General features: G+C 46.1%; 1 protein-coding gene across 11 annotated transcripts in view; it reads left to right on the plus strand.

Annotated features, from left to right (window-relative positions):
* The window catches only part of PTPRE (protein tyrosine phosphatase receptor type E), a 98484-nt gene that overhangs the window by 46932 nt on the left and 24326 nt on the right, over positions 1-27226 (plus strand). For 7 of the 11 annotated variants that reach the window (XM_074545395.1, XM_074545399.1, XM_074545401.1 and 4 more), the window contains exons 2-5: positions 14555-14664; positions 20803-20905; positions 21124-21197; positions 22629-22765. In XM_074545395.1, the coding sequence (XP_074401496.1) occupies positions 14555-14664; positions 20803-20905; positions 21124-21197; positions 22629-22765 (424 nt within the window). Of the gene's footprint in view, positions 1-2184; positions 2223-4330; positions 4511-9766; positions 9934-14554; positions 14665-20802; positions 20906-20984; positions 21039-21123; positions 21198-22628; positions 22766-27226 lie in introns of those variants that run through there. The other 4 variants (XM_074545398.1, XM_074545397.1, XM_074545396.1 and 1 more) reach the window with 4 other exon arrangements.

Below are 27226 nucleotides of genomic sequence, written 5' to 3' on the forward strand. Positions count from 1 at the left end.
TCAGGAACCTTTTTGCTGTGACTGCTGCTGCTCCCAGGGGCTCTGGGGAGATGAATGTTCTGGGGTGGCTTTTGTTAGTTGGAGTTTTGGTGTTGCTTTGTGAAAAATTGGAGAGGGATTGTACATGTGTAGAAATACACATAAATAAACAGACACTTGCTAAGTGGAAGCTGCAGGGGTAAAAAGCTACAAAGGCTATGGATTTTTTCCTGGTGTAAATTCTATTTTGTGCTGGTTTGAAGCTGATGCTTCCTGGGAGCCCCTGGGATGTACAGAGTGAGCAGGGTCCTGTGCTCGCCTCACGAGATCAGTGGCTCAGTCTGAACATCAAGAGCTGTTGTTTGGCTTTAAAAATAATCCCCAAAGTGACTTTTATCGTGTCTGGTTCGTGTTTTTGTCAGTGTGTGGATGCAGCTGGCTCAGTGTGAGGGAGCTGTATCCAAACACCTCCAGAGAGGGGGACTTTGGGACTTTCCTGGGATGCTTTGGGGACTGTTTGGTGACAGTCACTCCTGCCTGGCTGCCAGCTCAGGATGTGGAGGGGCCACATGGGCAAGGCCATGACAGGAGCTGAGGAAAAGATTGAGCAGGGCTGTGGAAATACTCTGAGCTTAAAGAAAGGGAGAACCTGGGGTGGAGGCTTAAGGAATAATGTAAGGTGTTAGTTCAGCTGGAAGAGGAGATCCTGTCTGTCTGTCTGTCTGTGTGTCTGACATCAACAAGATGCCATCAGACCCAGCAGGAGGCAGTGAAAGGACAGTCCCTGGAAGCAGAGGTGTGGCACTGCAGACCCCAGGGAGGGTCCTGCCCTGCTGTCCCCCCAGAGCTGCTGCTCTGCTGTCCCTTGCCCATCCCAGTTTTGGCACCCCAGTTTTGCTGGCTCAGCCATGGGTTGGGCCGTGCCTGTGAGTTTGATCATTGAACTGGTTCAGATTTCAGGGAAAAGTGAATTTTCCTTGCTCCTCCCCCTCGTTTGCAGGGTGATGCGTGGGTGTGTTGGTGTGGGAGACAAAAGGAGTGAGAATGTGCAAAGGCTTTGTGCTCCAGAGCAGCTGATCCCTGAGTGCTGGGAGCAGCAGCAGCCACAGAAACTGGAACAGGTTGGGTTGGAAGGGACCTTTACAGGCCACCTAATCCAGCCCCCTGATGAGCAGGGACATGGAACCACAGAATCATTTAAATTGGGAAGAGTTTGAGATCATCAAAATGATGATCCTGCTCCAATCCTGTCCAAGCTGGCCTTGGGCACTCTAGGCAACCTGTGCCATGCCCTCAGCATCTTATCATCAAAAGCTTTTTCCTTTGGCAGTTCCATGGTCAGGGAAGCTGCTGGAGGAGAGTCTCAGCACTGCAGAGGAATTAGAACCCTGGAAATGGTGGTGCCATCACTGCTCCTCCAGTCACACAGCTAAAAATCTGTGTTGCTGTGCTTGGGAAGCAGCTGAAGGCTTAAAAGCAGGAACTTTTGCAGCTCAAGGGACACGAGACCTGTAAACTCCGTGAAGGACACAGGGAGGAGGAGGAGGGGCAGGGCTGGGTTCCCTGAAGCTGCAGATTTGAGCAGCTCTGTGCTGGGGCTGGAATTCCTGACCCATCCCACCAGCAAACTGACCAGCCCAGGAAAACCTTTGCTGTTGACTTCCATATTGTCAGTCTGAAAAGATCCTTCTGTCTTTAAACTTGGCCAAGCAATGGATTTGACTGTGAAAGATGTGCCAGAGGCTGTGCTGCTGAACTTCCTCACAGGTATCAGCCCTAAAGGGTGCCCCTGGTGCTGGTTCCTGCAGGGGCTGTGGGCTCCTGGCTCTGCAGGGACCTGGAGCTCAGGGAGTCAGCAGTGAGACAGCTCCCCATGCACACTCAGAGCCTTCATTCAACCCCAGCATTCACTCCTTGCGTTGTTTGGATTTCTGGTTTTCTGCAGTGCAGAGCTGTGCTGGACTTTGGGTACACCTGTGAGGGCTCCAACCTGCTGGGCTGAAAACCTTCAAGCCACAGCCCTGCTGCCCTCCTTCCTTCCTTCCTGTGTTGCTCCTTTTGGTGTGTTAGAGTGAATTCTCACACACGCAGTGGCGTGTTCTCCTTTTCCCACCCTACAGAGTCAGGCAGGGCACACTTCTGCTTTGCTTTTTCCCTTCCTCCTCTTCCCTCCTCCAAAATGAAACTGCAGCTGAAACACGTTCAGCGTTCAGGCTGGCCATGATGCAGCAGAAAACTCTTCTGTGAGTATTTCCCCTTGGCTGTAATTAGTTTTTGTGTTCAAGGAGCAGTTTGAAACATTCATCCAGAGCCATTACAAGGGAGCATCTGTGTGAGGACATGTTTTGTGCAGCTGAGGAGCAGAAGGGCCGCTGGGACGGAACCAAAGGCAGCTCCTCAAGTTAATTGTAAGACTTTATTGGTGTTTCACTCCACTGCTCAAGAGTTTCTCATGTGAATCAATGGCAGGCTGCCTAATTTATGTGTGAGCGCTGCTTGAAAAGCAGCCCAGATTGATTTGCTGACAGTGCACGGGGAAAGGTGACCCTAATTTGTGCATTCAGCAGGCTTGTTGGGACAGGGGGTGCTGGAAACTTGGGAAAATGGAACTGCAAGGTTTTGCTTTGGCTTGAAAGGTTCCCCATCCCTGTTCAGTAAAATGCCATTCATTTGGGGTATGGGTATTATAAAAGATATTAATGAGATGTTAAAACCAGTCAGAGTGGTTTTTATCTAAAATGTTTGTTCCTGTATGATTTTTTAAGCAAATGGTGGAGCTTTGTTGCTGGCCAGTGCTGAATTATTTGATTAGTGCCCTGGTTAGTCTGATGAGTCTCTTTTCCTTCTCTGTGTTTGTGTTGATGACCTCAGTCTATTGCTGAGCTTGCAGCAGAAATAGTAAATAATTCCAAGTAGAGCCTTGCTGCAGAGACCTTTCTTAACTAAAATGAAACCACAAAGATGGACAGTGAGTGTAGAGCAAGAGACACAACTGGACGTGGAACAGGGGTGTGAAATGGCTCCGGCACAGACCTGACAGTAGACAACAAGTGCTTAGAAAATAATCCAGTGGTTTTTCCTTAATTTTCCACACAAAATCCCCCAGTGCCTTCACCTCGGCTCAGTCTCTCACAGGGCTGTGTGAGATGCCCTGGGGACAGTGACAGCAGCAGGGGCGTGGAGGTGACAGCTGTGGTTGGGTGTCACAGCTGCCACCCCGGCCCTGCAGTCACAACCATTTCCTTTAGCTTGGGGACAGTGACAGTGGCCAGAGCCTGGGGACAATGACAGTGGCCAGGGTCTGGGGACAATGACAGTGGCCAGAGCCTGGGGACAGTGACATTGGCCAAGGTCTGGGGACAGTGACAGTGGCCAGGGCCTGGGGACAATGACAGTGGCCAGGGTCTGGGGACAGTGACAGTGGCCAGGGCCTGGGGACAATGACAGTGGCCAGGGTCTGGGGACAGTGACAGTGGCCAGAGCCTGGGGACAGTGACAGTGGCCAGAGCTTGGGGCTTCCTGCTGACTCAGCAGTGCCATCCTGCTGTGCCACGCTGTCCCCTCACTGACCTCAGTGAGCAGCCCTGCAGAGTCACCCCTTTCAAGCTGGAACTCATTTTCTCCGTTTAATTCTGTCTGTGCTGAGCCTCTGCCTCGAACCTTTCAAGTGTCTTTTAGGCTTTTGCCTCTGATCTAGAATTCCCAGTGAATTGGGATTGCAGAGCGAGCTGGGGTTACCAGAGAGAGCCCAGGCAATTCCTGAACCTCCTGTGCCCAAAACCAGCCCAGGGTTGGGGTTACCAGAGAGAGCCCAGGCAATTCCTAAATCTCCTGTGCCCAAAACCTGCCCAGGTCTTTTCTCCCGCACTCTTTGAATAGATTGGCTCCTCTTTGTGGGCTCCAAAAGCTGGGCTTAGTCAGATGTTCCTCAGAGCTGCTGGGAAGGGGGGCCAGGGCGGGCGGGCTCCTCGCTCATGATAAGCTTTGCTATATATAAAACTGCGTGGCTGGCTGCTGATAGCGCTAATGAAACCCTCTGTTAACTCCTTCAGCCATCAGCAGCAGGTACAGCAGGTGCCCATGGCTCTCCCCAAGTCGTTTTGTTAATTGGGAGCAAGTTTTTAATTGCAGGCACTCAGCCCTGCATTGCAGAACTGCTGCTGCTGCTGCAACCCCCAATGGCAGGGATGAGGAAATGGTGAAATGGCCTGAAAAAAGGGAATAAGTCCAAGCCCAGCTGCAGGGGAGAAGTAAAAAAAAACCCCACAAACTGAAAAGAGTCAGTTCTTCCTGCAAAAATGTCATACAACAGAGATTCACCTCAAGGGATTGATTACATTAAATACGGGATTTAAATACTGCAGGCAGCTAATTCAGGTGTTCCTGGAGCTGGAGAAACGTTCTTTAGCTGCAGGAATCCTTCTGGAGGAGGTTTTGTTTTGCTTGGGAGCAGCTGGCTGAGAATGGCACCTGTGTGTGGAGTCACCTGCTGGCAGCTGGCGTGTGGCACCGAGCGTGGACGGGGGGCAAGGTGAGCTTAGGGGGGTGGGACCCTGGAAGGGGCCCTGGTGCAGGGGTGGTGGCATCCAGCTCTGGGATCTGCTGTCCTGCTTCCCAGCTTGTGGCTGCTCTGCTCTGCCTGAAGCTGTTGTGATGTGGGATTTGGTCTGAACTGTCCATCAGATCTCCAGTTCTGCAGCATCGCTGGCACGGGCTGCCCTCTGCCCCCTCACACATCATCTCCTGCCCCTCACAGCCTCCCAAAGGCAGGGGTGGCTCCAGCCTCTTCCCAGATCAGCACTGCAGAGCCACCCCAGCTGCAGAACACCCAACTCCATCTGAAAGCCACTTTGTCCTTCCCTTGTCCCAGCCCGTGTCCCATCCCTGCAGCCACGTCACCACACAGCTCTGGCAGCTTTGGCTGCCCCTTCCCTTCTCTCTCCAGGAGCCTTTCCATCCCTTTGCTGAGCAGAGCAAATCCAGCACTTTTCCACCAGAGCTGGCATTTCAGAGCCAGGCTGTCGCTGCAGTGAGGAGCTGTCCCCTCAGAGCTGTGCTTTGCTGCTGAGGCACAACTGGGCACTGCAGCAAAGACACCAGGAAATTCTCTCTGGCCCTGAAAAGAGAAGAATCAGCTTCTCATGAATTCTGTGGTTTCTGAAACTACTTCTGGGTGTGTGGGGTTGGTGGTGCTGTGCAGCTGCACCTCACGAGGGGCCGAGCGTGGTTGGGTCTGTGTGTCCCTGAGAGGACATTCTTGCTGTGAAGGTGTTTGCAGGGGCCCCAGGACCAGGGAAGAGATGAGGATCTGACTCCATGTTTCAGAAGGTTGGTTTATTATTTTATGATGTAAGTATATTATATTAAAATTAAATTATATATTAAAACTATACTAAAATAATAGAAGATAAGATTTCATCAGAAGGCTGGCAAGCAAGAAGAAGAATGGAATGAATGACAAAATCTTGTGTCTGACCAAGAGTCTTAGCCAGCTGGCTGTGATTGGCCATTAATTAGAAACAACCACATAAGACCAATCCCAGATGCACCTGTTGCATTCCACAGCAGCAGATAACCATTGTTTGCATTTTGTTCCTGAGGCCTCCCAGCTTCTCAGGAGGAAAAATCCTAAGGAAAGGATTTTCCATAAAACGTGTCTGTGACACCTGCTGCTGTGAGCGCTGAAGGTGGGTGGGGGAACGCATGGAAAAGTGCTGGATTTGCTCTGCTCAGCAGCAAAGGGATGGAAAGGCTCCTGAGGGGAGCAGGGAATGGGCAGCCAGAGCTGTGTGGTGACGTGGCTGCAGGGATGGGACACGGGCTGGGACAAGGGAAGGACAGAGGGGCTTTCAGATGGAGTTGGGTGTTCTGCAGCTGGAGTGGCTCTGCAGTGCTGATCTGGGAAGAGGCTGGAGCCAGCCCTGCCTTTGGGAGGCTGTGAGGGGCAGGAGATGATGTGTGAGGGGGCAGAGGGCAGCCCGTGCCAGGGATGCTGCAGAACTGGAGATTTGCAGAGAATTGGAGATTTGGAGACTCCAAAATTGGAGATTTGGATGAGCAGTTCATACCAGATCACCTGGAATGGGACAGGTCCAGCCTGTGGTGAGGGATTGGCCTTGGGGACTTGTCAAGAACCTTTTCCAAATGAGCATTTTACAGCTCTGTTGGTTTTATTTAGAATTAATCCCCTTGCACTTGTGTAAGCACCTAAATAAAACATGACTCATTTAATTAATTACACTGAAATCATGGGACTGCACAACTTCACTTTAGGTAGGAGTTATTTTATCTCCTTTAATGATTATAGCCTCACTTCATGACACAAGACAAATTAACCTTTGAAAAATAGATGGTAAGGGGACTTTAACCTACTTTTTTGTGTTTGGGGTTGTGTTTTTCTGTATATAACAGAAGGAACTGGAAATTTGTTGAGATTTTTGGCAATATTTAAACAATTTTCTATACATCAAGTAGGAAATAGTGGAACAGTGTCCTCACTGTGTTGACTTTGGAATCATGTGATGAATGTATGACCACTTCAGAAATGCACCTGCTGAGTTTTGCAGGATATTTCCTGCAAAATCTGGTCAGTAGAGTGCAAAAAACTGGCTAAAGAATTCTTCAAAAAGTGTTGGAGGGTAAATGTACATCTGTGGGACAATGCATTAGTCATCCTGACCTCTTTTATTGCAGCATGAAAACAGCTTTTAATTTGAGAACAGTGCTCATCTCTCTCTCTTTCTGAAGTAATTCCTTTCATTTTCTTGTGTGCACTTTTCCTAACGTGATCACCTTGTGCTGGACACTGGGGAGGCCAACCTGGAATTCTGGGGGGGGCAGTTTGGGCCCCTCGTGACAAGAAGGACATTGAGCACATGCAGGGAAGGGAATGGAGCTGGGCAGGGGCTGCAGAATCCCTGAGGAGCTGGGAAGGGAATGGAGAATCCCTGAGGAGCTGGGCAGGGGCTGCAGAATCCCTGAGGGAGCTGGGCAGGGGCTGCAGAATCCCTGAGGAGCTGGGAAGGGCTCAGCATGGAGCAAAGGAGGATCCCCAGGGATCTTTTCCCTCTCTGGAATTCCCTGCCAGGAGGGCACAGCCAGGGTATAGGCTGGGAACAGGGACAGGAGCAGAGGGAATGGCCTCAGGCTGGGCCAGGGCAGCTCAGGGTGGATTTTGGGAACAATTTCCTCATGGAAAGGTGTGTCCAGGCCTGACACAGCTGCCCAGGGAAATTTGGAGTCCCCATCCTTGGAGGGATTTAAAATCCATGTGGATCCAATCCCCCACTTGGGCACATGGGACAGTGGTGGCCTTGGCAGTGCTGGGAATTGCTGGACTCTGTCTCAGAGACCTTTTCCAACCTAAAACCTTCCATGGTTCTGTGATGGAGTTTTTTGATCTCACAGCTGCCTATTCCAAGCTGACCTGGGTATTTTTACATACAACAGCCCTTGCATTGCTTCATTCAAAGCCACTCGGGCATGGAAAAGAAATCTCTCTTCTTTTTTTCCCCTCCTTCATTTCCAGATCTGTAGGGTTGCAGATAAGCCAGATGTGCAACACATGAGCAAGCAATGTATATTTTTTTCCCAAATTAAGGCTGCAGAGTTTATTATGCTCCTGGTTTTAATTCAGTTTATGTCACAGAATATCAACACAGCTGCTTTGAGCAATCCTGGAGAGCAAAGGAAATAAAAGGAAAGGGATCCCTGTCACTCTCAGTGCTGCTGCCTCCTGGTGACCACAGAGTAATTGGGGTTGGAGGCGACCTTTGAAGCTCCAGCCCATTCCCCTGGCCCAGCCCATCCACTCCTGGCTGCATCTGTAGAAATCCCATTGATTGAAAAATTCCCCCGCCGCTTTTCAAGTGGCAAAGTCACTTTGCAAGGGTGGCATGTCACCAGCAGTGTCAGTTAATCCTGGCTGCGGCAGCCCTGTTAATGCACTGCTTAATCTGCTGCTGACAAGCCGTGATTTATGTTCCCCGGAGATCCCAGCCTTGCTAATTGAAATGGATTGGAACTCGTGTTCCCCATCATGGGCTGGGTTTGGACACTCAGGGTGCTGGGAGAGACACACAGAAATGGCTGAGCTGGGTAGAATTTAAGAACTGGTGTTACAAAAACGGTAATTTTCGTGTGCATTTGGGTATTTGTCTTTAAATATCATTTTTTTGGAGCAAATAATGGATTTGCCACATCTGCTGACCTCCTCTTCCATGGAAATCAAAGCAAATATAATAATTTGTCCACCTGAATTAGACACAAAGTGCCTAAATAGGCAAGACAGTCTATCAAGCTTGATTATTCCAAATGGAAATTGATTTTACTCAGTTAATTGGGTGCTTTGCCTTGCTCGGTCTCTTACGTGTAAATGATTATTCTGATTTGTAATTTTTTAATCTAATTATTGCCATCTCTTTGAAATGATCTTTACTGAGGCTATTTGTGTAGAATACATGAGGAATTTTTACAGTCAGATAGAATTTTGTGGGCAGTTATATTAAATTATAGATCATTATAAAATTATATATTTGTCCCCAAATTCCCTTGTTGTTTCTGAAGGGATTGGAAACAAAGCTTGCCTGGTTTTTATTTGCAACATTGCAAATACGTTTACAGCAACATTGAGTGCGCTGTAAACAGTTCCATTAAAATTATGGGATTTATGGTGAAATTTTATGTTCACAATGGAGTGTTTTCTAATTTATCAGTGGCTGGATTTTGAGGAATGTTTCCCAAGTGGAGAGGTCCCTTCTTGAGTTTCTTGCATTAAACACATGCACACACATCTCCACAAACTCCATTCCTTTATTTCTGTCTGGATTTTAGGATATTCTGAGTCTCGAGGAAGAATTACAAGGATTCAAAATAAGAAAATGAGAATTCTGTTTGTTTGGGTTTTTTAAAGCTCCTGAATGTTAAAGCGATGTCAAAACATGAGACTTGATCAAACTTCTGGAAATTGGATTTGGGGCTCAGTGTCTAACTCCAAGTAACAGGTGGTTGTGGAATGGTTACCCCAAGAGGAGGAATTCTGAAAAATTCTGGTTCTGAAAAGCTGGAATTGGAAATGCTGGAATTCTGACAAGCTGGTCCCAGCTGGTGGCCCATGGAGGGTGAGATGTCCCTGGTGAGCTGGGGGCTGGGATCCAAGGTCCTGCTGCTCCACAGGCTTCAGTGCCCGAGGTGGGGATAGGGATAGAGGGGTCTGTGGGACCTGGCACCTCCCAGAGCTGTTTGTTCATTTTCCTTGCAAACACGAGGAATGAAGGGTTGAACTCCAGCTGGATGGGGCTGGGAGCACCCTGGGATGGTGGGAGGTGTCCCTGCCCATGGATGGGTGGGGTGGGATGAGCTTTGAGGTCCCTTCCAACCCAACCATTCTGTGATTCCAATTTATGCCCAGAGAAAGAACAACTGCATGTAAGAAAGAGCAACTGATAAATAGCTTGAAAGCCATTTACTTAATAAATTTTATCACCTGCAACACTCAAAATACATTTAGTTTCACTGCCTCGAGTTCCTAAAAGACAGAGAATATTTCACCAAATTGTATTTTCAGACGTGCTCTAAAACCATTCATTCCATCTTGATGGGAGTTCCTGATTTCCCCCAGGAAAGGGAGGAGCTCTTCTCTTCCCGGGTGTTTTGGAAACACGTCACTGAAGGGAAGTTTTGGGAATGCTGCATGCAGTGTGGATTGCTTGCCCTGATGACATAATGGGGCAATAAAGCCCCAAGCACAAATGAGGTCATGGGAGAGCAATTCCAGTTAAAGTGTAACCTGGCACTGCCTGGGATGGGTCAGCAGGCACAGTCCCTGACTCCTCTGAAGCCAGGGCTCCAGGGAAAAGAGAACAGCTGCAATCAGCCCAGCTGGAAGTGGGAGCAGCTCCTGGAGCCTGGGATTCCAGCCAAGAGGGAGCTGCCGTGCCAGCTCACCTGCTCCAGGTAAGGGAACCCCCAGGCAGCTGGGAAAGCAGGCACTGGGGCTTGGGATTCTTATCGTGGAATCACTGAATGGAAGGGACCTTAGAGCCCAACCCATTCCATGCCATGGCAGGGACAACTTCCACTGTCCCAGGGTGCTCCAGGCTGGCCTTGGGCACTGCCAGGGATCCAGGAACAGCCACAGCTGCTCTGGGAATCTTTACAGGGACCAGCAGGGTGTTGGGGTTTGTGGGTGGAGAGCAGGAAGAGCAAAGAGAGAGGGTGACTGTTGTCTCCTCATTCCCCTTTTGGTGTTTTGTTGGTATTTTAAATTAAACTACCAAATTTTTGAGGTTGGCACTTGCTCCTGCTGTGGCCTATGGCTTTGTCAGGCTGCAGTGAAAAGGCTTTTGTATCTCTCATTTTTAATTCTGTTTTCTGAATTGATGGTGCTTATCCTTGCAAATGTGACTTTTGTAGCACTGAGAGGCTGGGGCAGGAAAACACACTGTCTCCACTGTGTTACCTGGGGTGTTTCTCTGATTTTTCCCCTGCTTTAGGAGGATGCCAGGGGTGGGTATCAGTTTAACCTGCTCTGAGGCAGCTGGTGCATCCTTGGGAAAAGGAGCAGGACTCAGATCTGTGGCAGGGCCACGTGACACACGGAGGTTTTGTTGGCCTATTTTCTTCTCCAAGCCCAGGTTTTACTCTTGAGCTGTCAGGTCAGATGAGGATTCAGTTCTGCGGCCAAAATAGAAATTAGCCATGTGTGGTAATCCATTAATCCCTGGAAAGAATGCCATTTATTCACGTTTTGGGGAGCTGGCCAGGGGTGTCCCAGGCTGTCCTGATCCCGGAGCTGATCCCATTCCAGCTGCTCTGGCTCCTTGGACAGGGAATCTGTGCTGCCCCATCCCTGGCAGTGCCCAAGGCCAGGCTGGATGGGGCTTGGAGCCCTGGGATGGTGGAGAGGTGAAGTCCCGTTGGCCTGTGAGTTGTTTTTTTACCCAATTGAACACAGAAACTTCTTTCCTTTCTAAAGGGACAAAGGATGGTTTTGTCACTCCACCAACAGGGAGCACATTCCTGTAGGAAGGTGTCCCAGAGCAGCAATAAAGAACAATAAAAATCAGTGCACGGTGTTAAACCTGAGGTGCCTGAGCCATTCAGAATAGAATCGTGGAGTCATTTCAGATGGAAAAGATCTCTGGGATCGCTGAGTCCCAGCTGTGCCCATCCCCACCCAGAGCTCTGAGTGCCACCTCCAGGGATGGGCACTCCAACCCTCCCTGACAATGCCTGGCCACCCTTTCTGTGACAGAATTCCTCCTGATTCCTCCCCGAGCCTCCCTGGCACAGTTTGAGGCCAATCCCTTGGTCCCTTTGCTCCTTCCCTGGGAGCAGAGCCCGACCTGTGCATATCCAGGGAATAAAGACTGAATGCAGCAGGATAGGAGTCGATAAATTCACTTTTTTTTGTTTTAAAGGCAGTTCCTATTTCTTTTTCAGGAGCTGCCCTACAGCAGAGCTGTGTAATAATAACAGTTTGTCTCTCCCTGGATCTTTTTCTTTCCACTTTTACCAACAAGAGGCTCCTTTTGTAGCACGTGGTTGTCCTTCCCTGCTCAGCCCTGTTCTCTCAGGAGAGCTGTTACTATTTTTTCCTTCTTGTTTTACCAGCCTGTATCATGAACTTTGTGCTTTTGTGAGTGAGGAAAATGTGGGAAATGCTGCTGTGCCTGCAGCAGTGGGTTTTTGCTATTTGTTTTTTGGTTCAGAAAATGGTAATGTTGCAGGCCTGTACGTGAAGGCAATATAAATATAAATATAAATATAAATATAAATATAAATATAAATATAAATATAAATATAAATATAAATATAAATATAAATATAAATTCGCTGTGGTTTTGTGGGATTTTTTGTAGGATTGCAGCTTGGGCACCTCCCCATCCACCCCAGTGGGAAGAGAAGGGACAGAGGGGAAACAGCCTCAAGCTGTGCCAGGGGAGGTTTAGATTGGAAATTAGGGAAAATTTCCTCATGGAAAGGTTTGTCCAGGCCTGGCACAAACTCCCAGGACAGTTTGGAGTCTCCATCCCTGGAGGGATTTAAAATGTGGGACATGGGACAGTGGTGGCCTTGGCAGTGCTGGGAATGGTTGGATTTGATGATCTTAAAGGTCTTTTCCAGCCTTAATTCCTTGATTTTCTGCTTGGTCCTGCTGAGCCCAGTCCTTTGCACCCACCTCAGCTGCAGCTCCTGGATTCCCTTGGAATCTTCCTCCTCCTCCTCCTCTCTTCAGGAGCTGGAAATGCAGAGGGCTTTGGCCAAACCCAGAATCTCAGGATTTGCATAATCTTCGTGGCTGTGTTTGTTCTGATAAATTGAGGGACACCACAGCGTGTTCCAGCCACCCTTTATCACATCCCAGAGAATTTTATGGCTTTTTATCACATCCCAGAGAACAGATTCAGGGGTCTGGCAGGGAATGGGCATCTGGAAAACTTTCCTGACAGGGATTTGGAGAGCAGCACTGATGTTCCTTTCGCTTTCTGCTCTCCTGGAAACCTTCCAGCAACTTCAATTATTCTGTGGATTATTTTTTTTTTTTTTTTTTTTTTTTTAAGGAGCTGGATGTATTATTTTAAGGATGAGAAAGTGAACTCAGCAGTGCCTTGGAAAATCAGCCCCTGCCAGGATTGATTACCCGAAATTCCAGTGGATTTCAGCAGCCTTTGCTGAGGGTGGGAAGATCCCAGCATTCAGCACCTCTTCCCTGTTAATTCCACTTTTATTCTGCCTTTATCCCACATTTCCAAATCCTCCTTCCTTTCCCTTCCCTTTAGTTCCATTAAGGGCTGCCGTGTGTCCCAAGGTTTCTAATTATAAATATAATATAATTATAAATAGTTAATTTGGGACATTTATATAATGCTCGCAATGATGCAGGCACAGTTTGCAGTGAGGTGTTAAACACAATTAAGGGTCTAATCCCAGGAATGGGATTGGGAAAGAATGGGATTGTAAAACCCCAAGAATGGGATTAGATTGTAAGACATTTAGGCTGCTTAAATTCAAAATAGTAGTAGAAGGAATTGAAGAAGTAAATTAGAAATAGTAGTAGAAGGAATTGAAGAAGTAAATTAGAAATAGTAGTAGAAGGAATTGAAGGAGTAAATTAGTAGCAAGCTGGACTGGGGGAAAAAATTAAGAAAATAAAGTTTGATGCTAATAGTATTTTAAAATATTTTTATTATTTTATAATAAATAATAATATTTTAATTTTTTATTTATATTTTAAAGTACTTCTTTATTATTCTTTTTTCACTTGTTGTATTAGAGAAAAAAAGCCCCATTGGGCTTCCCAACTGTGTATCCAAGAAGTAGCAGCTGTGTGCCAAGTTTGAATTTACTCCTGAGTGTAGGACCAGGCTTTGGAGAGGCTGGGAATGACTGGGAATATTTCACTTCTGAGTAACAGCTGTGAGGCACAAAGGTGGTGTGAAAGTTGTTGTCACGGGAGATTTCTCTATATTTGAGCTTATCCAGGGATTATTTCTGGTGGATTATCCCACTTTACATGGAAAGGCAGGATTTTCTAATGGTTATTCTAATGACTGCCAAATTCCTGGGTTTTTTAGTGTGTTGTGAGGCAGGACTGTGTAATACCCCGTGGAAATTGCACTGTTAAATTCAGTGTATTACCCAGAAACGGGGAGCTCTGGGGAGCAGCATTTCCAGGGACAGGATTTTAGCAGTGGCTGCAGAGCCACCATCTGGATAAATCCTGCCACAAAGCAAAGGTTGTGTGAAATTGTTTCTAAATCAAGCAGGACTGGCTGGGGGCTGAGATGGGAGCCTGTCCTAATTAATCTGTTCATTAGGGATTGGATAAATCACAACAAATTAATAACAACATTTATTTTCCACTTCTGTTTAGAGGGATTGGAGTATTTCTGGACCTGTTCATTTGTCTCCATCTATGAGTTTCCCTGAATTAACAAACAGCATGTTCTCATCATACCTCTCATCCAATTTTCTTCACACTGGAGATTATTTTCTGGTCTCACCAGTGCTGAAATTGTGTGTTCAGAAAGCAGACTCAGCTGTGGCAAACATTCCCCCAAGGAATTCATCCATGGAGCCCCTCACCTGTGGCTGAAGGAGTTGAGTGGGATCAGGAAGCCCTAAAAGTGTGTGCCAAAGGGACTCAGAGCTTTCTGCTGTTACTGGGCTGCTTGTTGTCAAAAACTTTTCCTCTTTGTTATGAATTTTCCTCTTATCTCTGGGAATACTCCCAGGATTGTTTCCTCAGTGTCCTCAGATGGCTTTTTTAATGGAGGGACCATTTTTGCCCTGATCTCTGGTGTTGTCTGTGAACCATGGCTGAGTGTAGCCATTCTGTTGCTGAATATTTGGCGTGCACAAGTTGTATTTTCTTCTTCTTTTTGCATCAAAACTGAACATTCAGTGCTAAGGTGATGGAGAGTATAAAACAGGGTTTAAATAAATTTAAATTTCAAGCAAGTATTGCTTTTACTTTTAGCTTCCTTCTGCCATGAGGTGGAAAAAAAACCAACATGATATCAATTTGACCTGAATTTTATATCGATTTATCTTCTGCTTTGCTTCCTTGCAGGTCCAGGATGGAACATTCCTGCTCGCTCCTGCTGCTCTGTGTTAGTTTCATTTTTGCACGAGCTCTGCCACCCAATGGAACAGAACTGCCCAAAACAACCACAGCCACCAGTAAGGAGTGACCTGGGGGGCAGGATGGGCACGAACCCAAGGGGGTGTCCCTGGGGGCTCGGTCCTGGACGTGTCTGCAGGACTTTGGCCCCACTGACACAGCTGTGACGGTGCCAGGCGTCCTCTGGGCTTGGTTGGCACGTGGGTGGTGTTGGGGTTTCGCTTTCTGTTTGCTGTGGGAGGGGAAAGCACGGCGGAGATGGGGGAGCTGCAGGGCCCAGGAGCTGCCGGGGGATCTGGGCACAGATAACAGGAAATGAATTTTCATTAGACACCAGGATGAATAGATTGAAACACCATGAGGAGCCTTGGGACATGTTCTGTGTTTTCATGTAAAGACTCAAGGAGGGTGTGGGGTGTTCTGTGGAGGGTCCTGCCAGGTAAGAAACAGGAGAGTTCTTGTTCCAGGAGCTGAGAGTGATCTTCTCATGATGCCTTGAGAAGGCTGAGCTGGAACACTGGAACAGAGGCTGGACAGAGCTCCAGAATAAAGCAGGGATTTACTCAAAGCATCTCCTCCATGGCTCCACCTTGGGCAGCACCAGAGCCCAGCCAGGGCTGCACCCAAGATGAACCAAAATGGCCCCAAAATGCACGGCCGGGCACGGGCTCTGTCCCTGGGATCAGTTCTGCTCCATTTGCACCTTGCAGTTCATTGTCCCATCCCAGCTTTAGCCCAGGCAGTCCCACCCTGCTTGTTTTTCTCTCTCCAGCCCACGGGGTTTGTGCTCCTGGGCTGAGATTTGGATCATTTGTCCTTGGTGCCCAGCTGGAGCAGGAATTGTTTTGTCTCCCTGCTCTGTGCACAGAGCTCAGCATCCCTGATGTGAGCCCAGCCCCACACACTAAAGCAGCACAGAATGGGAAACACAGAAAAGCCAAACCTGAGGCATCACTCTGGGCCACCACAGCCCCTCACATTCATCCTCATTTCCGTTTGTAGAATTTCTTCCTCCTCACACCCTCCCAGATCCACGTCCTGACCTGTGCCAGTCCTGGGGAGGGGCTTGTTCAGGGAATTTGGGGGCTTTGAGGAAATGCCCAAGGCCAGGTTGGACATGGGGGCTCGGAGCACCCTGGGGTGGTGCACGGTGTCCCTGCCATGGCAGGGGTGGGCTGGGACAATCTCTGAGGCCCCTTCCAGCCCAAAGCAGGCAGTGAAGCTGTTGGTGTCCCCTGTGAGCAATGTGACCACGTTTTGATGAGTGTTCAGGTCACTGCTGTTGACACCCAGTGCTTCATAGAAGGCTGATCTGTTGCTTTATTTGCTTTTAATCTGTCTGTGAACTTTACACCCCTGGGGAAGGAGAGGAATCAAATGCCAGGCTTGGCTCATGGCCCCTTGGATTGTTTTGGTTCTTGGTTAGTAATTTAATGGTTCTTGTAGTAATTTAAATGGAAATAGGGGAGATTTAGATATTGGGAAGAAAATGAGGGTGGGCAGAGCAGCTGTGGCTGCCCCTGGATCCCTGGCAGTGCCCAAGGCCAGGCTGGACACTGGGGCTGGAGCACCTGGGACAGTGGGAGGTGTCCCTGCCATGGCTGGGGTGGCACTGGATAATTCTGAGGGTGTTCCCATCCCAAACCAGTCTGGGATTTGCTGCTAATCCAGGTGTGAGCATTTGCCTTCTCCAGACTGTGACTGGGGCACTCCGGAGCTCGGTTGGGGAAGGGGAGGTTGGGGAACCAGGGGCTCACCATCCACCTGCAGTGAAATCTGAGTGTGGCTGTGCTGAGTGCTCCCAAAAAACCCAAATTATTCATAGAGAAGAGGCTTTAGCCGAGTGTGAATTTGCTAATGAATCAGTTTGAAGTATTGTCAAGTAGTTTTTGGTGCCTGCTTCTTGTCTGGCACCTGGAGCTGTAGAAAAACAAGTTACTAATATTGGGCTGAATATGTCAGAATGTGGGAATTGAGAAGGGGAAGTCACTTGTTGTTTTTATCACTTCCCAGAATCTTTATAACAAAGGGAGTTTTGCCATCAGTGTTGTTCATCTTCAGAGCTGAATTCCAAATTGTGTTGGATTTAGGTCTGATAATGTGGATAAGAGTAATCTGATCATCCCTATTTTAATTAAATCTTAATTTCAGTGATATGATTCAGAAATGATTGGTGTGACTAAACTGTTTTTCCTAAATATCAAAGCCTTGCTGGCTCTGCAGTGAGGAAGAATTTTGTCTGACAGGCAAGTTAGGTGCACCCTGAGAATTACATTGCTGCAGAAAGAGAACCAAGATAATTGGATTATCTAATAAATTTGATAGCCATTGAATTAATACAGCATTTTAAAATACAAAAATAAAGATTTTTGATTGAAGCATAAAGAAAACTCCATTTAACAGACTATGAAAAGAACTAAAAGAGCCTAAAAAAAATCAGCTTTCCTTTTGCATGCTAATTTGATGTGTGATCCCAAAAGATACTTTTGATTCTGAAAGGAATAGGTATAAATGATTTCATGCCATTATTTGAGCTGCTGCCTTGATTTTTTTCAAAGATTTGCTGAATTACAATGTCAGCTTTATTCTCATTTAAAACATGGTTACCTTGTCTGGATGGGTCGATTTTTAGCACTGCTGCCATTTTACCTCCTACAAGAACACCCTGAAATTGCAGCCATGAAATTGCTACCTTGAAATTTCCCTTTCAGAAAATGAGAATATTCTGGGATTTACTGCACTGCCATTTACTGGAAATTTGCCCTGATCTTTACTCCAGGCATTCAGCTGCATTAAATAAATATAAACCAGCAAACCACAGAAAGGTTTGGGTTGGAAGGGAGCATTTAGTTGTGACTTCCAAGCTAATATTTATTAGGATTTGCATAAATAAATGTATATTTCTTAATGCTCCCAGATCCTTGTTACAGAGTGTTTATTCATGATATTGTCCGTGACCATCCCCTAACTCCTGGTAATTCAAATATTTGTCAAATATTTGTAAATTCCCCAGGATTAATCATAGTCTCTGGATTGCTTTACTTCCTCTTGTGTTTTTACTTTTGGAGTTGTTGAACTGTGCAAGCAGCCTGGGAGCTGCAGTTGTAAACCTTTAAATACCTTTCCAAATGTTTACATTCCACTGCTATTTACTCCATGAGGGCTCCTGGTGCCTTTGAATCCTCCCAATCCCTTCCCATCACTGATGTCTGAGCCTTCAGAGGGGATGAATTTATCAGAGGAGTTCTGGTTAAAAGGCAGGAGAATGGAGCAGCTTTGGGGCTCCTGTTTAGTGCTGGTTCCAACTTCCAACCAGTCAGTGGCAATGTAAAAATAAGATTTTGTGTCTCTCCTCTCTGGAGAAACCCCAGCCAGGACACCGTGTCCAGCCCTGGGGATGAACCCAAATGTTCAGTGGGAACCAAATGAGTGGGAATGAGCCCAAATGTTCAGATGGAGGAAAGGCTGGGAGAGCTGGGATTGTTCACCTGGAGAGGAGAAGCTTTGGGGTGACCTCAGTGTGGCTTTGCAGGGCCTGAAGGGGCTCCAGGAGAGCTGCAGAGGGACTGGGGACAGGGATGGAGGGATGGGACACAGGGAATGGCTCCAGTGCCAGAGGGCTGGGCTGGATGGGATATTGGGAATTGGGAATTCCTGGATGGGATGGAATTCCCAGATTTGCTGTGGCTGCCCCTGGATCCCTGGCAGTGCCCAAGGCCAGGCTGGACATTGGGAGCACCTGGGACAGTGGGAGGTGTCCCTGCCATGGCAGGGGTGGCTCTGGGTGATTTTTAAGGTCCTTCCAGCCCAAATCATTCTGTGACTCTCTAACACCCAGAGGTGGAACTTCCCTGTGAGGCTCGTGGTGGTGATTTCATGGAGAAAATGAGGCAGCGTCAGGAAACTGAGCTGAGGAGAAGGAACCTGGCTCATTTCAGTTGGTATTTAAATGCCAGAGGGATTCTCTGCAGACACTCAATTCCAAGAATCAGTTTGCAAAGCAGAACTTCAGAAATAGGTGGTTTCAGGTCAGGGGGTGGACGGGGTGACCTTTAAAGGTCCCTCCAGGCCAGACTCAGAGTGTGTGGCTGCAGTGCCAGGGGGGCTGGGCTGGCTTTGCCCAGTGGGATTCAGCTCTGAGACGTTCAGCTCACATTTACTGCTGGTGCTGGTTCAGCTTCTCTTTTCCTGGCTGGGATGGAGCTTTCAGTGCTTGCCTGGGAATCACTTCTCCACAGACACCCCAAAAATGGTGCAGCAGCTCTGTGAAAGGAAGAGAGGGGTGATTTTTTTTTTAATTGTGTAATTGTCTGAGGGAAATTTTAACTCCCTCGTGGTGCAAACTTGTTGTTTCCCCTCTCATTGTCACAGAGCTAAAGAGAACCAACACAAACCCCCAAACCCTGGAGCATTCTGACATCTCAGGGTGACATTTCTGACCCCATGCAAGTGGCTGCGTTTTGTCTGTGAGGGACAAAACCACTGATTTTTTTTTATTTTTTTTTTTTTTGTGTTTGTTTCCTTGGCAGCCTTGGCTCCCAGGCAGAGCTGCAGAACACCCCACAGAAGGTGTTGGGTGGTTGTTCATGCTCACCCAGCCACTCCTTCCAGGAGTGATTTCCTGAACCCCTGCCAAGCTCCTGGCTGCAGTTTTGTCATGCCTGTCACTTTTATCTTTACACACCACCTAAAAGTCATCCCTCATGCCTTTTATTGCCTTCCCTGTCTCTGGGTTATGATGTTGATTTATGGGCCCTTTTTCCCTGTGTGTCCCCAGCTCACCCGTGCCTCTCCAGGAATTTTCCCCATGCCCTCACACCCTGAGAGTTTCCAGCTGCTCCCAACATTCAGGTGGTTTTGTAGCCATCAATTCTGGGCATTTGTTTGATCCACAGCAATCCTCTCTGGATTATTGCAGGTGGTTCTTACTCCTAAATATTTTTTTTTTTGAATCCCAGAATTGTTTGGGATGGAAGGGAAATTAAAAATCACCCAGTGCCACCCCAGCCATGGCAGGGACACCTCAGACTGTCCCAGGTGCTCCAGCCCCAATGTCCAACCTGGCCTTGGACACTGCCAGGGACGCTCTGGGAATTCCATCCCAGCCAGGAATTCCCTCCCAATGCCCCCATCCAACCCTTCTGTCAGTCAGCTCTCAAAGACCACTGTAGGAATGGCAAAAAAACCACTCCTTAAAGTGTGTAAACGTACTTTAAAAGAGAAAAAAAATCTCAAATACCAGCAGCAGCAGAAATTGGCTTAATTTTGGAAGAGTGGTTGTAGGGTTGTGTTTTGCTTGCTGAAGGTTCAGACTGGGAGTTTGGCTTCCTTAGATAAAACATGTTGGGTTTGTAATGATTTTAATCTGTTCTGTATTGAATTATTCAGTAGAAGGAAAAGGTTACAGAAGCATAATGAAAGTGAAAGGTAAAGAGACACTTGCACAAAACACTGGGAGCAGAAGGGTGAGACTCAGAGCTTGTAGCAGATATAACAAAGATGTTCTTTCATCTCCATTCTGAGAAAAATGTCATTATTCCTGCTTGTTCTTATATTTATATAGAATTTCAGTGAATAAAGTCCCTGGGGAAGGTGGCATTTTCTATATATATATATGAAAGGTGGTTGAGAAGCAGCTGATGTGCATGAGGGCACTGCAAAAAACCTTCAAATTCAGCTTGGTACCTTGTAGCTGTTCAGCTTTCTCTGATTACAGGGAAATTGAAAAATATCTTGGATTTTTTCAGCAGCAGTGGTTTGGTTGTGCTTTTGACAAGGGATAAAAAAATTTAAACATTTTTAAAAAATAAACTTTTAATTTTAGCTTTGCCTGTATCAAGTATTCTGAAGCTTTTAGTAAGCAGAGGCAGATATTTGGGCAGAATTTTTGGTGCCTTAAGCACAGTTTTTGTGCCTGATGAGGCAATCCACGTCTCATATTCCACATTTCTTAATTTCTATAATTGAAAACTTATCTTGGATTTCTCAGCAGCAGTGGTTTGGTTGTGCTTTTGACAAGGGATAAAAAAATTTTAAAAATAAACTTTTAATTTTAGCTTTGCCTGTATCAAGTATTCTGAAGCTTTTAGTAAGCAGAGGCAGATATTTGGGCAGAATTTTTGGTGCCTTAAGCACAGTTTTTGTGCCTGATGAGGCGATCCACGTCTCATATTCCACATTTCTTGTTGCATCCCCAGACTCCACCGAGGAGAACACCTTGCACAAGGAGCTGCTGACTTCCCTGCTGATCCTGGTGCTGGTGGTGATCATTTTCGTGGTGCTGGTGGGGTATTTTTTCAGGTGGGTGTTTTCCTGTGGGCTCAGCCCATCCTCTCTCTGAGCCCTCCCACGGAAGCAGAAGCGCGGCAGAGCCTCGTGCCTGCCCTGCTCTCCCTGCCAGCATGAACAGAAAGAGCCTCTCCAGGATTACCCTGTCTGTAAAAGGGGCCTGGGGGGAAATGCTGCTGCTTTCCCCTTGCCAGAGCTGTGGATTTGATGTGGTGCCTCTGTCGTTGCAGGTTCAGGAGACACAGGAAAGCTGTGGTCAACTCCGGGGACAAGAAGATGCCAAATGGGATCTTGGAAGAACAAGGTATGGGCAGATTTGCTTTCAAACTCTCACTTCTGTTTCTGTCTTTAATTCAAAGTTACTCAAGGTTTGCTGTTGTTTCTGATATAAGTGACAGGGCTGTTGTTAAAGAGAAAATAGTCTGAAAAAGCACAATCACAAATGGTTTGGGTTGGAAGGGGCCTTAAACTCAGCCAGTTCCAGCCCTGGTGCCATGTGCAGGGACATCTTCCAGCCCTTGGCTGTCCCCTCCACGCTGGCCTTGGACTGGAGATCCATATTTAGAAATCATCCTCAAGCAGTCTATGGAAAATCTTAACTTTCAGTTGCTGCTTTGAAATAGGTTTCACTTTGTGATGCAGCAAATGTTTCTGTATAAAACCTCCCTGGGCACTTTAGAGGTGTTTTACCAGGGTGCCAGCTGAGATCCACGTTTGTGACACTGTGATCTTTGTATTTGGAGAAGGAATTGCAGGATTTCTTCTTAAAATGGGGCAATAAGTCCTTAACACTGTGATCCTTATATCTGGAGAAGGAATTGCAGTGTTGTTTCTTCTTAAAATGGGGGAAAAGTCCTTAACACTTTGTGAGTGCACTGTGTGCTTTCTGAACGTGAGGCAAGGGGTTGAGATGGGGCAGTTTGAAACCAGAGGCACCAAAATAAAACTCTCTGTGGAGTTCCAAATGTGATGCCAGAGACACTGAAATAAAATTCTCTGAGCAGTTCCAAGTGTTTCCCCCTGGTCTGAGTTGTGCTGGGTTTGTTTCTGCCCCTGAGGAACTCCAGGCTGGCTCCTCTGTGGGGCCCAGCTCAAACCTGGGCTGGACAAGTTGTTCTAATCACAACCCAGAGAAAAATGATCAAGTTAAAGATAAAATAATCAATCTGTGGTTCGTGTCAGCCCCGCTTGACCATGTGTGAAGGGATGAGTGGGCTTAAGAGGGTGACAGACAGAGGAAAAGCCAAAAACCTAAAAATACCCATCAGCTTCCTGCTGGGGTGTTCCTGTGCACAGGGCAGCAGCTCCTCTTGGGGCACAGCTTCTGGTGGCTGCCAAGTTCAAGATAAATTATTTGTTATCATTATTATTAGCATTATATCCCCCCAAAATGAAATAATCTGGCAGCACCTCCTTGGTGACAGGTGCCAAAAGCTGTCCTTGCCCTGTCAGCAGAAAGAACCTTCTTTTCTGAATAAAATTTGGTCACTTTCTAATCCAGTGTGAACAGAGAAATCGTACATTTCACCAGCACTGGTTCCTCTTGATACCATTATGCTCTCAAAGCAACCACTTGGCCTATGATTTGGTGTTTTAATTTCCTCTGAATCCCCTTCAGCACCTCAGGGTGTCATGGCAGCAGTTTGCTCTGGCATCTCTCAGCACCAGGATGAATTTGTAGTGGGATCCGTGGCTGTGGCCGTGCCTTTAACACGGGCTGCCCTTGTGCTGACAGAACAGCAGCGGGTGATGCTGCTCAGCAGGTCTCCCTCGGGCCCCAAGAAGTATTTCCCCATCCCTGTGGAAAACCTGGAGGAGGAGATCCGGATACGCTCGGCCGACGAGGGGAAGCTCTTCAGGGAGGAGTTTAATGTAAGTTTATGCACGTGGATGGCTGAAAATGGAGGAAAAACCAAAATATTTGTATTAATAATTCTTGTGGTGATTGGTGCATGATTGGTGCTGTTCCTACAAGTTCTGTTGTGTGTGGGGACCCTTCATCTGGATAAAACCTGGAATTTTTATTGATTTGTGATGCTGAATTGTTATTATATGAACTGTTTGCCTCTTGCTAGCATTTTAAGGAAGTCTTGAGTGTTTGCCTGAAGCTGGAGGAGAGGAACATTGAATATAAACCTCTTCAGCCTTGATTTTCATGATGTTGCTGGGAGGTTTTGGGGAATCTGGGTGTTTCACCTCCATAGGAGGTATTTAGAGGAGAAGACACAGTGCAGCCTTAACATTGCCCTGGTGGGATTTGACTTTTTTTTTCCTGATAATTTGACTTTTTTCCTGATAATTTTTTGACTTTGTCTTGGTGAGATTTGACTTCTTTTTTGCTGATAATTTGACTTTTTGACCTTGGTTGCCATCCCAGCACTCCTCTCTTTGCAGCAGAGTTTCTGTGAGGTGTCAGCTCTCAGGTTTTCCTGTTGAGCGTGGCCTTGGGCAGGATTTTGTGGTTGTAGGGATGAGCTGCACATGGAGCCCGTGCTGAGCTCCTGCAGGATTCCTGTGGAGAAACACAACACCAGGAGCCTGAGTTTGGGGCTTTTTCCAGATTTTTTGTGAGTTCTCTTCACTTCCCTCCAGAGCAGAAGCAGAGCAGGAGTTTAAATGTCAGGCGTGGATTTGTGAGAGCCAAGGCACGTGTTGATTAGGCAGGCTGTTGAGCTACCTTCTTAATTGGGAGCATATTTAGAGCTGCAGTTTGGCTGATGGTAAATTTAAACTACAGACTTTTGCCTTATCAGACAGGGAGCATTGTGGAAATTCTCCTCAGAGCTGAAAATGAAAGTGAGGACCAGCCTGACGCGGTGTGCGCTGGTGAATTTTGACTCTGCTGATGAATTTGCTCTGAGGTTCAGAGTGAAACAAACCATCTGTTTGCATTTTTCAACCCCTCTTTGCTTTGGTAATTTTCTGCCCCATGCTGTGAGCGTGTGGGATTCTGTCCACACCCAAAAACCTGCGGTTTGATGCCCAAAAATGAGCAGTGGTGGGGTTGATGCTCAATGTGGTTTTTCCTGTGTGGTGGATGAGGTGTTGGCTTCAGCCTGGGAGGGCTGGAATTGTGCCAGGCCAGGTTGGACATTGGGGTTTGGAGCAGCCTGGGACAGGGAAGGTGTCCCTGCCATGGCACTGGGTGGGATTTAGAAGATCCTCCCATCCCAAACCACTCCCTGATTCTCTGGTTCTGGGCCTCAGCCCTGCCCTGGGGATGCTCCAGGGGTCTCTGCCCACTCCACACCCCACATGGGAGTGCAGATACAGGAGCTCCCGTGGGAATTGGGGATAAATTTGGGCTGAAAATGGTGAGTTCTGGGAGCCAGGCACATGCACCAACCTGAGGAGTTTGGTCCTGAGTGATTTTTTTGGTAAAAAGAAACCAGATGTTAAAAGATGAAAACACCCAGCAGGGAGAAAACAGTTTTGAGCAGAGTTCCTGACTTTGAGGCCAGTTCTCTTGGATTTATGTGCTAATGGTGTTCTCCAGCAGCTTTGATTTTGTCCTTAAAGCCTGCATGACCCTTAAGAGCTCCATTGCACCCCTTGGACACTCAGCAGATCAGCTCCTTCTTTTTTGTGATTCCTTTGTGAACACTGGGCACTGGAAGAGTGTGTTCTTTCTTCACAGTAAAAAAGAACAAAAAATTAAAATAAAATTGATTCCTTTCTGTAGAGCCCCACCTCTGTTGATCATCCCTGGAAGTTTGGGATTACCACCTTGATTTTCAGATTAATTACTGAAAAGCTTCCCCTAAGAGCTTTCTTTTGAAATTTGAATTCTGGCTTGATTAAGACACCCCTGTGGCTCCTCCAGTGCTAAAAAAAGGAGGAAATGTGCTGATCCTGAGCCTCTCAGAGCTCCAGTGGGGTTTTGGGGTCACTGCCTGGGGTGGGGTGGCACAGATGAGGCAGGATCAGTCAGCTCCTCGTGATTCGGGGTGCAGGGAGGGTGGATTTGGGAGGAAGGATGTGCTGAGGAGCAGCAGGGTGAATCATTCATTCACATCCTCCCCGTGGGTGCAGCAGGAGCTGGGCTCTGCTCTGGGCTCAGCAGCAGAGATCTGGCCAAAATTAATTCCTTTTAATTAATTCCTGTTTATGGATTTTTCATTTCAGCCCTGACCCCCCCCCCCCCAGCACACAGGAAACCCTGAACTTGTGGGCTTGTCACAGATATCTTTTATGAAAAATTCTTTCCTGAGGATTTTTCCTCCTGAGAAGCTGAGAGGCCTCAGGAACAAAATGTAAACATTGGTTGTCTGCTGCTGTGGGATGCAACAGGTGCATCTGGGATTGGTCTCATGGGGTTGTTTCTAATTCATGGCCAATCACAGTCCGCTGGCTCGGACTCTCCGTCCAAGATACAAACCTTTGTTATTCATTCCTTCTTTTTCTATTCTTAGCCAGCCTTCTGATGAAATCCTTTCTTCTATTCTTTTACTATAGTTTCAGTATAATATATATCATAAAATAATAAATCAGCTTTCTGAAACATGGAGTCAGATCCTCATCTCTTCCCTCACCCTGGGACCCCTGTGAGCACCATCAGAGTGGCCTTGGTTTGCTGGGGCTCTTGTGGCACCCAGAGCTGGGAATGGAAAAGAAAGGAGGGTGAAAGAGGGCTGAGGAGGAAAGCTGCTGTCAGGAAAATCCAGACCTTGTCTGGCTGTTCATTGAAAATTGGGTGCCTGACTTGAGGTTTGAAGAGATTGTGGTTGAAAAGATAATTATTTCATAGAGTCACAGAATGGTTTGGGTTGGAAGGAGCTCAAAGTTCATCCAGTTCCAACCCCTTGCCATGGGCAGGGACACCTTCCCCTATTTCTTTTTTGGTTTTGTGTTTCATAATTAACTTTAATCAGCAAAGTGGGCTGATAAAAAGCCACGAGCTTCATTCACATGAGGAATTAAGCAGTCTGCCAGCAGCCTTCTTCCTCAGCCCTCTTTCAGCCCCCTCACTTTTCCATTCACAGCCCCACAAACCAAGCCCAGGAGTGCAGGGTGGTGTTCCCTGTGTGCTGGGGGTCAGGGCTGCCCGTGCCCCCAGTGTCCCCCAGTGTCCCCTGTGTCCCCCTGTGTCCCCCTGTGAGTTCTGGGGGATTCCAGCCCTGCTGTGCCCCATCCTGCCCACATTTGTCCTTTCCCTGTGTGACTCAGCCTGGCAGGGGTGGCACAGGGGGCACAAGGTGCTGCTGCCTCCCCACACTCCGGGATTTTACCTCACTGGGCTCCGCCCTGCTCCTCTGGGGCTTTTGGAGCTCAGCTTGAGGAACTGCCTAAAATCCACTTCAAAACTTCTCAAATTCAGTTCTGCTTTGGTCCATTTGCAGTGGCAGCATCTCAGCTGTGGAGGAGCTCACCTTGGGCACCTCCTTGCCTTCATCTTCGCCCTCCTCTCTGTTTTTTCCTTTGGTTTATTGCCCTCCATGGCTGTTGGGTTATTTTCAAGCCAGACTAAATTTACCTGCACTCAGAACTCAACTCACACTACATAAAAACCCTTAACTTTTTATGGGTTAAAATGATTTTAACCCAATAGTAACAAAATAGTTTTATTATTAATAAATAGTATAATAATATTATTTAATAATAATATGCAATAATATTATTTAACAATAATATGTAATATATTATATTGTATTATATTATATTACAGTATATTATATTACATCATACTATATAATATTTATTATATTATATAGTATATTATGTATTATATTATATATAATATTTATTGTATTTTATATATTATATTATATTATATTATATATATTATACATATAATTATATATAATTATATATAATTATATATATTTTAATAAAATTATATATTAAAAATATATATTAAAAATATATATTAAAAATATATTATATTATATTATATTATATTATATTATATTATATTATATTATATTATATTATATTATATTATATTATATTATATTTATTATATTATATTATGTTACACTATGTTATATTATGTTATATTTTTTATATTTTGTTATATTTTGTTACATTATGTTATGTTATATTTTGTTATATTTTGTTATGTTATATTATTAATAATAAAATTATATATAATATATAATGTGTAATTATATAAATAATTATATATTTTATATATATTATATATATTATATATATTATATATTATATAACACAATATATTATGTTATATATAGTATATTAACATTATATATAGTATTGTAAATATTATAATATAATATATTCTAATAATAAAAACAATAATATAATTATAAAATTATTATCATTATTTAGAATATAACAAATATATTATTTGTATATTTATATTTTATTTATTAT

This window comes from Zonotrichia albicollis, chromosome 7, assembly GCF_047830755.1.
Source record: "Zonotrichia albicollis isolate bZonAlb1 chromosome 7, bZonAlb1.hap1, whole genome shotgun sequence".
Lineage (NCBI taxonomy): Eukaryota > Metazoa > Chordata > Aves > Passeriformes > Passerellidae > Zonotrichia > Zonotrichia albicollis.